The sequence below is a fragment of the Acinonyx jubatus genome, chromosome B2, assembly GCF_027475565.1.
Source record: "Acinonyx jubatus isolate Ajub_Pintada_27869175 chromosome B2, VMU_Ajub_asm_v1.0, whole genome shotgun sequence".
Lineage (NCBI taxonomy): Eukaryota > Metazoa > Chordata > Mammalia > Carnivora > Felidae > Acinonyx > Acinonyx jubatus.
The window spans coordinates 116,995,320-117,006,956 of NC_069385.1; the positions used below are offsets into that span (position 1 = coordinate 116,995,320).

The following is an 11,637-nucleotide window of genomic DNA, read 5'->3' on the forward strand; positions in this document are numbered from 1 at the left end:
GAAACTGAATTCATCTCCCATAAACAATTCAGCGGGATTTCAGAGAAATAGAAGCGTAGCTTACGGAGGAAATGATGTTGAGATAGCAGCTGACCCTTTGAAGTTAAAAATTTTACATCAGAAAACATTGCAGAATAACAGATCTAAACACAAACAGTTAAGTCACAAAAAAGACTGAGTATTTTTGCAAGTGAACTAGGGAGTTATTGGAGGGTTTTACGCAGGGGAATGATATGGTCTGATATAATAGAGGGATCACTCTAGCCATTACAAGGGAGGTGACCTGGGAGACTCCATTTCAGCAGAGGGCATTCTATTGCTGCTCTGGGAAGAGAGCAGTCCTCCTCGTCTTTTCCAGCTTTTAAGATCTTCTCTTTGTTTTTGATGCGCTGCAATTTCATTATATGTTTAGGCATGGATGTATAAATTTTTTATGTTTTGGGGTTTTTTGTTTGTTTGTTTGTGGGCATGGATATGTTCTTAGGTAATCCACCTTGGGATTCGATGAGCTCAGGGAATCTGAAGTGTGTTGTTTTCCAATAATTCTGGAAAATATTCTGACAGTGTTTCCTTCTTACATACTCTATTATGAGACTTCACTTGATAGATTTTCTCACTCTATCCGTCATACTTCTTATCCTTTCTTTCAAATATTCCATCTCTTTTATTCTCTGAACTACATTGTCAATTTTTTTCACTTCCATCTTCCATTTCATGGAAATGTGTGAAATCTATTGTCTGTTCTTCAAGTGTGTCAAATCTATTGTTTATTCTTTTTTTAATGAAATTTTAAATTTCAGAGGCACCTGGGTGGCTCAGTCGGTAAAGCGTCCAACTTTGGCTCAGGTCATGATCTCATGGCTGGTGAGTTTGAGCCCCACATCAGGCTCTCTGCTGTCAGTACAGAGCCCTGCTTTGCATCCTCTGTCCTCCTCTCTTTCTACCCCTCCCCCGCTCGTGCTCTCAAAAATAAACATTTGAAAAAATAAACAAAAATTTTAAAAAATTCTTTTTTATTTTTTCAAATGTTTATTTCTGTTTGAGAAAGAGAAAGATACAGAGCAGGAGCAGGGGAGGGGCCAAGAGAGAAGGAGACACAGAGTCTGAAGCAGGCTCGAGGCTCTTGAGCTGTCAGCACAGAGCCCAACATAGGGCTCGAACTCACAAGCCGTGAGATCATGACCTGAACCAAAGTCTGATGCTTACTCAACTGAGCTACCCAGGTGACCCCAAAATAAAAAATTTCTGTAAACATGTTATGAATACTTATTTTTCAAATTGTGGTAAAATATACATAACAGAATATTCACTATCTTACCCATTTTTAGGTATACAGTTCAGTAACATTAAGTAATTCACATTGTTGTGCGACCAATCTCCAAAATTTTTTCCATCTTGAAAAAGTGACAAATATTTTTTAGGTAATAAGACCACAGAAATACTTGAAGAAACTAGATGAATATTTATATAATCGTGAGATGTTGAGTGATGTTTTAAGCATTGTACCAAAGTCTGAAAACCATAAAGATTTGGATATAAAGAAACGTGAAACTTCTACTTCCAAATACCATGAAAATCAAGACAAATGAAAAAATGGGGAAATTCTTGAAAAAGTATGTGATAAATGATTAATAGCTTTCATACGTAAAGAGTGATTTCAAACCAATAGAAAAAAAAAGTTTTCAATAGGAAAACTGATCATGGAAACGAACAATTCATAAAAGAAGGAACACAAACGCCTAAAAAGAAAACTGTTTAACCACAGAAGTAATCAATAAAAATAAATTAAAAGAGCATCTATCAAACTGACAAAAATGAGTAACAATATTACCCAATCCCAGCAGGGTTAATGGGGAAGTGAGTCTTGCTAATAACTGCTGGCTAGAATGAAATTGATAATGCCTTCCTGAAAGTCAGTGTAGAATGTGTCAAAAATGTAGAATGTGCTTTGTTGGTGTGTGTGGGTGGTTCAGTCAGTTAACCATTGCACTCTTGATTTCAGCTCAGGTCATGATCTCATGGTTTGTGAGATGGACACCCTCTAGGCTCTGTGCTATTAGCTTGGGATTCTCTCTCTCCCTCTTTCTCTTCCCTCCCCCGCTCTCTGTCAAATAAAAAAGTAAATAAACAGTTTTTTAAAAACGTGTGCCTTAGGGGCACCTGGGTGACTCAGGCAGCTAAACATCCGACTTTGGCCTAGGTCATGATCTCACAGGTCCCAAGTTCCAGCCCTGCTTCAGGTTCTGTGCTGACAGCTCAGAGCCAGGAGCCTGTTTTGGAGTCTGTGTCTCCCTCTCTCTCTCTCTGCTCCTCCCCCACTCACACTCTCTCTCTCAAAAATAAATGTCAAAAAATAAAAATTTTAAAAAAATGTGTGCTTTATTGCTCAACAATTATACTTCCAGGAATTTATCCTAAAGAAAATACTGGACAATGGTGCAAATATGTGTGTGGTATTGTTACTTATAACAGTGAAGGATTTTAAAAATACATATCCAGGGGTATCTGGGTGGCTCAGTTGGTTAAACGCTGGGTTGACATCCGCTCAGGTCATGATCTCACAGCTCATGAGTTCAGGTCGCGCGTTGGGCTCTCTGCTGTCAGCACAGGGCCTGCTTCGGATCCTCTGTCCCCTCTCTCTCTCTGCCCCTCCCCAAGTTGCTCTTTCTATCTCAAAATAAATAGATAAACTTAAAAAAAAAAAGAAAAAGAAAATCCCTAGGCACCTGGGTGGCTCAGTTGTTAAGCATCTTACTTCCCGCTGAGGTCATGATCTCACAGTTCATGAGTTTGAGGCCCGCATCAGGGGAGCTGCAGCCCCACTTCAGATGAGCACGAGTCCCCCTTCGGGTAAAACACGAGCTCCGGGCGAACCCCACTTCTCTCTCTGCCCCTCGTGGGATTCTCTCTCTGCCCCTCGTTCCCTTGGGCCCTCTTCTCTCTCAAAAAGAAAAAAAAGAAAAAAGAAAACAATAAAAAACCCACAGTGTTGACTCAACTATCCACCAGTGGACTCCCCTCAATTACATGAAAAGAGATTCATGATGTGTGGTAAGCAGAAAAACACAGGTCACCACCATATCTTACATAATGTACATACAAGACATCCCATTGTTGCTATCTATCTATCTATCTACATACCTGCTTGGGTGCGTTTGAGTGTAGAAGCATACATACCAAAATGTCAATAGTCATTACCTTTAGCTCATGGGATTCTGTATTTATTCTTATATTATTGTTATTGTTTCGCCTATATGTTCTCTACCTGCTCAAAAAACATGTATTACTTCCACAATAAGAAGTTAAATTATCGGTGGGAAATAAAGAATTAGGGTGTTTCTGAAGGGACTGCGCAAGCATAAAAGGGATCATTTTCCGACAAAACACGCAGGCTCACAAGCTCCGGCGTCGGCTCTCACGTGCGTGGAGTCCCCCAGGCGGTCGAGGTTCCGAGCCGCAAAGAGCCGACCAGTCCCTCAGGCACCGCCGAGGCCACCCCAGGCAGCCCGCGGGTCCTCGCAGGGGGCGGGGCACGTCAGCCCGGAAGAGACGCCGCGCCGCGCATGCCCCTTCTTTTCGGCCCCGGTCCCGGACGTAGTAGCTGCAGAGGTGAGTTTCTCCGTGGTGCGGGTTCCATCGGCCTCCATCCTGGCCATCCAGTTGTCGTAGTCGCCGCTCCGCCCCGCAGTCGGGGCGGAGGGGCCACTCTCCTGCTTCCCGCGCGTCTATTTCTGAGTCGTGAGAGGGGCCGCGGGCGCTCTTTGGCGGGTGGTGGGGCGCTGAAAGAAGATTGGCGTCCCGTTTGCGGAGGCTGAGGAGGGGGGGATGGAAGCCCTTGTGTCGCGGCGACCCTAATGGCGAGTTTGAGGACACCGTGCTCCTCTTGCCCGTTTTTGTTTCGATCCTGAATTCTTTCCTCCGGGCTCCCTCCTTGCCTGGCCTTGCAGCTCTAGTGGAAGAGTGGTAAGAGATGAGGGAGGGAAGGGAAGGCCTTGGCCCTTCGGTTTGGGGTCCTGCGTCCCTGAAAGCATGCCTCGCCGTTCCGCGCTAGGTACAGTTCCCCAAATCCCCCCAAATACTGCCGAGAGTACAGGGTTTGCGCCCCCCATTATGCTTCCGTGAGTGTGAGAATGAAGTCTGGCGCGAAGGGCCACCCCACATCTGTTTTGCCCAAACGTCACGGCACCTTCTTCCTCGAGCGTTTTTAGCAGGTGGAGGAGGGTAACTGGCGGGTGTCAGTTTTGAGGAGTTTGAACTTCTCTTTCCTGCATATTTTCAAGTGCGTGGTTTGAGATTTCAACCCACTGGACGATAATTTTGTGTGATCGGTTTGGGGTCATGAACTTTGTTGCCGGACCCTGGCTATTTTGCCCAGAAATGCTCTTGATGGATCACTTCCTTCCAGATGTTGATGCCCAAGAAGAACCGAATTGCCATTTATGAACTCCTTTTCAAGGAGGGAGTGATGGTGGCCAAGAAGGATGTCCACATGCCTAAACACCCTGAGCTGGCAGACAAGAATGTGCCCAATCTTCACGTCATGAAAGCCATGCAGGTAGCCTGGGGGCTGCTGGAGTGGGGTGCAGATGGAGGGATTTTCCACTAAATGTTGGAGGCAGATTCCAAGGAGAGGTCAGGACAGCCAGAGCTGCTTGCCGCCTTGAAGGGCGCTGAGGTAGATACATCCTGAAAGCTTGTCTACGTAATTTAGCTTCCTTTTGCACCAAGTTTCTAGATTCGGGTCTCTAGTTGCATCTTGACAGTTTTCTGTTTTACAGTCTCTCAAATCACGAGGCTACGTAAAGGAACAGTTTGCCTGGAGACATTTCTATTGGTACCTTACCAACGAGGGTATCCAGTATCTTCGTGATTACCTCCACCTGCCCCCTGAGATCGTGCCTGCCACTCTGCGTCGCAGCCGTCCTGAGACCGGCAGGCCGCGGCCCAAAGGTATGTTGCCCACATGAAGGCCTGCTCTGAAGTTGCTCTCTCTCTCAGAGGAAGGGTATATGTGAAACGGTGGGGAGCAAAAGGGCTCTTATAATACACCATTGGTGTCAGCTGGACCGTGGGCCAAGTCCTGGAACCTTTGTCCCCTGGCGTGGGACTCGTAATTGAACTGCAATCATGCCAGGTCTTCAGGCCATTCCAGGTGATGCCATTAAACAGAATATAGTCTGTGGCCAGGCACATGTGGTAGAGCATGGAATAACTTTTCCAGGACAGAGATTGTGCCGGTCTCCAAAAGTCCAGAACAAAGCTGTTTACCACATGTGAAAGAAACGGAGAGTTTATTTACAGTCTCTTGGCAAAGGGAGCAAAAATAATCAAGGGGTGCCTGGGTGGCTCCGTCGGTTAAGCATCCGACTTCGGCCTAGGTCACGATCTCACTGTTCAGAGTTTGAGCCCCACGTTGGGCTCTGGTTGATTTGATTTAAAATAATCAAAACTGGGGCGCCTGGGTGGCTCAGTCGGTTGAGCGTCCGACTTCGGCTCAGGTCACGATTTCGCTGTCCGTGAGTTCGAGCCCCGCATCGGGCTCTGGGCTGATGACTCGGATCCTGGAGCCAGCTTCCGATTCTGTCTCCCTCTCTCTCTGCCCCTCCCCCGTTCATGCTCTGTCTCTCTCGGTCTCAAAAATAAATAAATGTTTAAAAAAATGTTAAAATAATCAAAACTCAAACTCCTAATCATAGTGTGAAAGGATGTGCTTGTGAGAAGGGTGGTGAATTACCTTCTGGCTGGGGATCACTGCTGGCTCACAGTTGGGTTTTGTCAAGGTTATGGTTTTCTTTCCTTAGGTTATGGAAGAACTTGTCATAGGAATTTTGTGGGAGAAGCAGTTTGTGGGTTTGGGTAATGAGGTGCAGTGTCCTAAAACCAGATAATCACCACACTGTCCAGGTTCCCCTGGCGAGAGACTTCTTAGCACTCGGAATCTATTTTTTGTGAATGCTCCCTAGGGGATTCTGGTGGTTACGTGGGATTATGTATCAGTAGAGCAAAGGTTCTCTGCTGTATCTTGGAATCCCCGGCGGGGGGAAGAACAGTCTGTGCCCCCACAGATTCTGATTTAGTTGGCATAAATGAGACCTGGCATGCATTTTAGCCACTCACTACAGGTTCGGTCTTACTTCCTATACTTAAAAAAAAAAAATACAGTTGACCTTTGGAACAATGTGGAGGTTAGAGGTGCCTCTGTATTTACTGTACTGTACTCTTAGTTTATGAAAGGAAATTGTGTTTGGGTAGATCCCTGCAGTTCAGATGTGTTTCAGATCAATTATAGTCTATATTCTAATCATGGATTCTAGGTAAAGTTCTAGGGTGCTGGGTAGAGAGAATGAGATTAACTTCTAGTGTTTTGGAGAATGTTTTAAAAGTACCTTTTAAATCTGCCTAGGGGCATCTGGGTGGCTCAGTTAAGCATCTGACTCTTGGTTTCTACTAAGGTCATGATCTCCCAGTTGGTGAGTTCACACCCTGCATTGGGCTCTGTGCTGCTGGTGCAGAGCCTGCTTGGAATATTCACTCATATTTATTCTCTGTCTGTCTCTCTCACTCTCTCACAATAAAGAAACTCTGAAATAAGTTAAGCTGCCTTAACATATATCCCACAGCCCAGGGACTAAAGGGTTCTTGGTGGCCTGTATATTTATATGCTGACTGTTGGAGGTGGGGCTTTCAGCACCTCCTTTCCCATTTGCACAGGAGATTTTCCACTTCAGAGATGGGTCAAGTTCAAAATTTTGGCTCTTCAGAGATTTGTAGAAATGGTCGGATTGCTTAATTTGCCAAGTATTTGAAGATGTGTATCTGTGTTGAGAAGTGCAGTAGAAGAAAGCAGTACTTTTGCAGATGGGTGGCATTTTAATTGTGAGTTTTCTCCATCACATTTGAGGAGCCAGTGTCAGTGATGACAAAACTTCTGGCCAGTAGTTCTGTGTCAGTTCTGTCCCCTTGAACTCATCGTAACTAAGTTGCCAGTGAGAACAGGAGAGCAATTTCACTTTTCTTGGCCTGGAGGCAACAGAGTTCCCACATTGCTCTATGTTCACAGTGTGGTTTCATTTGTCTAGGTCTGGAGGGAGAGCGGCCTGCAAGACTCACACGAGGGGAAGCTGACAGAGACACCTACAGACGAAGCGCTGTGCCCCGTGAGTAATGCATCATCTGTATCGGGGTATTGGGGTGGAATCTCTGGATTCTCCGTCACCTTGGCTGGGGCTCAGCCCTCGAAAATGCCAAGGTGACCGGGAAAGATTCTTGGTTTCAATCTTCAGGTCATCTTTAGCTGGAGTCTTTTATGTTTCTTGCCTTGTGCGGGGATTGGATAGATGGGATTAGGAGAAAAGGCCTTTTCACTGGGGACACAGAAGACTTTATTGAAGACCTTAAGTAGAGCAAAACTGAAAACTTTCAAGAAAGCAACGTGCTTTTGTTAGTTGGTGGTTGTGTTCCTGTGTCGTAAGCTGCTTGCGGGCAGGGCCCATTCAAATTGTCTTTTTCTTCTTATTGCAAAAATGGTTCAAAACCTTGTCTTTAAATAGGTGTTTGCATTGTCTTGGAATAACAAGTGTTTGTTCATTCAACCAATATATATATATTTCTGTGACGTACCGGGCACTGTTGTAGGAGCTGGAGAGACAGTAGCGTACGTAACAGATAAAGGGTCTTTCTCACTGAAATTGCATTTTAGTAGTAGGAGACTGGTAAGCAAAAATGAGTATATAGTCTGCCTCTGGTGTGGATGCTTCAGGGAAAAAATAAAGCAGGGGGATGGTGCAGTTTTCAATAGGGTTTTCAGTCACAGAAGCGAGATTTAAGCAAACGTCTAAAGGAGGTATGGGGAGTCAGCCAGTAGCTCCCTGTGGGGTGAGCATTAAGGCACCTGGTCTGGCTTGTCTAAACCACAGAAGACAGGAGAGTCATGAAGGTGTAGGTCTCATAGCTTTGTGGGCCACTTAAAGGGTCCTTATCTTTGTTAAGAAGCAGTTAATTGTAATACGAAAGCAGGTTATAAAGGAATTTTTGTCAGCTTCTTCCACACATACTTGCTTCGTGTCCTGGTTCCTGATTCGTGTCCTGGTTCCTGATTCTTCATAAAAGAAATAGACATGAGCACCTGATCTGAATTTGTTACTGGATAGTAAGAAAGAATTTCTCCAGCCCCTAGTTCAGAGAAAGTTAATGGTTGCTCTTATTAGATGTCACATCACCGGGCACCTGGGTGGCTCAGTCGGTTGAGCTTCTGACTTCCGCTCAGGTCGTGATCTTGTGGTCCAGGAGTTCGAGCCCCGTGTTGGTCTCTGTGCTGATGGCTCAGAGCCTGGAGCCTGCTTCAGGTTCTGTGTCTCCCTCTCTCTCTCTCTCTCTCTCTCTCTCTCTCTCTCTCTGACCCTCCCCCATTCATGCTGTGTCTCTCTTTGTCTCAAAAATAAATAAGCATTAAAAAAATATTTTAAAAAGTCACATCACATGGGGAAGTGGAGTAGTTCTCCAGAGGATGTGAGGTTGGGCCTGAGCCCCATTTTGAGTGGGAATGAGCATTTCGGGTGAGAGCAACATGAACAAAAGTACAGCGCTGGGAACATGATAGCTTGCTTGTCAAAGGCGGGGGGGGGGAGTGAGGGGAGAAAAGCAAGATTTTATTTGTTTATTTTTTAAGCTCTATATCCGACGTGGGGCTCCGACCTACAACCCTGAGATTGAGTTGTGTGCCCTACTGATTGAGCCAGCCACGTACTCCAAATCCAGTATTTTTAAAAATGTTATTTTAGGGGCACCTGGGTGGCTCAGTCAGTTAAGCATCTGACTCTTGGTTTTGGCTCATGTAAATGATCTCATGGTTCATGAGATTGAGACCTGCATTGGGCTCTGTGCCAACAGCATGGCACCTCCTTGAGATTCTCTCTTTCTCTCAAACTAAAATTTTAAGAAAAATAAAATACGGTGCTATTTTAACATGTAATCTGTATAAACATTGTTTTGCACTCTCTCAAGTCTTTAAGTCTGATGTATCCTGCACACACCTCAGTTTGGACCAGTGGCTGCCACACAGGACAGGGCAGCACCGGATCTTTTCATCTTTGTTCTTTACCGTGGTCATAATGAAGTTACTTTTTCCTTCTGTGAGCCTTTATGTTCTTTATCTCTTCCTTCTTTATTGCGCTGTGTCTGTAAGCTAGGTGCTGATCTGAAGCATGTAAGTAACTTGATGGGAAGTGGGGGCCTATATGAAGGGCACATAATTCAGACTTGGTGGTCTGGGCAGCCTTCCTGGAGGAGGCGGTAGTTTGGACTGTGAGTTCTGAAGGATGACATAAGGAAAGCTGCCACAGGAGAGGGACGGGGCAGAAGTGATTCACCATTGGGTATAATTTACCTGCACTTCATGGTGTACAATTGTTGAAATGGCTTCCCTTGGTCTGTAGTAGATCACCTCATCTGATGGTTCTAAAGTGATGTTTCTTGTTCCAGCTGGTGCCGACAAGAAAGCTGAGGCTGGGGCTGGGTCAGCAACTGAATTCCAGTTTGTGAGTATCCCCCTGTTTGCTCTCCGTAGATAGGCAGTCATTGTTCTGGCCTCTGCCCTGGGTGTCTGCAAGTTCTGGGGATACGGTGTAGTGTCGTGGGTCCCACCCCTTGTTGCAGTGAGCCCCCCTCCCAGAGAAATATGAACCAGGTTTTTACATTAAGATACAGCATACAAACTTCTATAAATATGTAAGTTACTGAAACCTTAAGACCCCAAATCAATACGACATAGAGCATAGTGATTTCTTCATTGATGAGGATCATAATTCTAACTGCCGTAAGTAGTTTTGTGAACTAAAACTTACAGTTAAGAACTACAAACTGGAGATATTGGGCTCTAGGACCAAGATGGTGTGGAATCAGGTCCTTCATCTTCCTTTTGGTGGTGTGATATTGGGCACATTCCCTCCATGCCTGTTTCCTCATCCTTAAAATAGAGGTGATGGTCTTAGCTGTCGCGAGTACTTGTGAGATTAATTGATCTAGGTAAAGTGCTCGGGGCAGGTGCTGGCATATCACTGTTGAGGCCACAGCTGTCCCGTGCTGGGGGTGCTTCTGTGTGTGTCTGATTGGAGCACACTCTTGAATGGGTCCCCATATTCCCATTTTACAAATGTGGCAACAGGCCTAGGAGGTGGTCTTGTAGCTAGTAAAGAGCAGGGCTGGGAGATACAGCTTGAAGTCTTGAGCCCTTACATTGGATAATGAGGCCTGTCTGGCATCTTGCTAATATTGATGTCATATGTTTTCTCTTGCAGAGAGGCGGATTTGGTCGTGGACGTGGTCAGCCACCTCAGTAAAGTTGGAGATTGTTTTGTGTTGAATAAATCTGTAGCCAGAAAAAAGTTAACCTTGTGTGTCCTGTTTGGTTTGCATTCTGTGGGCTGAACAGGAATGATATAAGGATCAGAGTGTAAATGGGACAAGACAGTATAGGTCTAAAGAGTTGTCTTCATCCAGGGTGGCATCACTTGTGATGTTAGAGCTGCAGTACTTGGCTGAGACACGGGCCGTCTGTTGCAGCACGTGCTCCCCTGGTGAGTCCCATCCAGCGTGGTTACCATACTGGGGGGGTATTTGGAAAGTTAGCATCTTCATTAGACGGGGCCATGCTGGTGCTACTCTGTGTGGCAGGAAGGTAGCTGTTTTGTTAGCCCTGGAATTAACGAATCTCAACCTTCTCGAAGCTTAGGGCTTACACAAATCAGGAGAAAACTGCGTCAAGATTGCACAAAATCCTCTGAAAGAGACTGCCAGCAATATGAAGACCCCTGGGAGTTTTTGGTCTTTACGTAATCAGAATAACCGCAGTTGGAGCTCTTGCTCTTGCAGGGCTCCTTCAAGGAGGAAACACTTGTCCAGTCTTTTAGAGCCTTTGAAAGTGGTGACCCTGCATATGACATGAGTAAATGGATAAGAACGGCAATGTTCTCCAACAGGGCCAAGTGCCATCTTGGTACCAAGAGGGCTTTTTGGGGACCATGTCTGGCCCTGCACTGCAATACGGCCGGCTCGGTGTTGGGCAGGGGCCGTGAAGGTGCAACCTGTGAAAGGGGACGATACTGCAGACAGGTTTGCTGGGTGAGATGCCGGCTTGGCTTGCAGGTGGAACCACAACTGACGACGGTTGCAGTGAGCACACGGCACAGAGTCCCAAGTGTTTGAGGCAGCAGCTCTGGGCCAACTAGCAACTCTGGACGTGCCCACCCACCGAGGTAAGGTTTTTCAGTCAGCAGAACTGGTAACTAATAGTGGACCTTGAGGGGGTGTGGACACTTGGGAGTCGTATTTATGAGCTACTACAGGCCAAGCATTGTGTGGATTTGGACAGTAATTAGCCAAGTGAGATTTGTAACCTTGAAATCCTGAAAGGGTGTGCCTGGGTGGCTCAATTAAGTGTCCAACTCTTGATTTCGGCTCGGGTCATGATCTCTCCGTGGGTGCTGATGGTGCAGAGCCTGCTTGGGATTCTCTCTCCAGAGAAAGGAACTTTTTAAAGAGATGTAAACATTTAAAATTCCTGGAGTGGTTTTGTGCTGGTAGCCATCTATTTCAGTCTTGATAGGCAGTTGTAATTTGGACCACAAGGTGGCAGCCGAC

General features: G+C 45.7%; 1 protein-coding gene across 1 annotated transcript; it reads left to right on the top strand.

The window, feature by feature from the left end:
* Positions 1 to 3,459: 3,459 nt before the first annotated feature.
* On the top strand, positions 3,460 to 10,387 carry RPS10 (ribosomal protein S10). Its single transcript, XM_015073490.3, has 6 exons — positions 3,460 to 3,609; positions 4,406 to 4,555; positions 4,779 to 4,950; positions 7,080 to 7,157; positions 9,481 to 9,536; positions 10,296 to 10,387. Exons 2-6 carry the CDS (start codon positions 4,406 to 4,408, stop codon positions 10,335 to 10,337), a joined length of 498 nt encoding a protein of 165 aa, XP_014928976.1. The 5' UTR covers positions 3,460 to 3,609; the 3' UTR covers positions 10,338 to 10,387.
* The last annotated feature ends 1,250 nt before the right edge of the window (positions 10,388 to 11,637 follow it).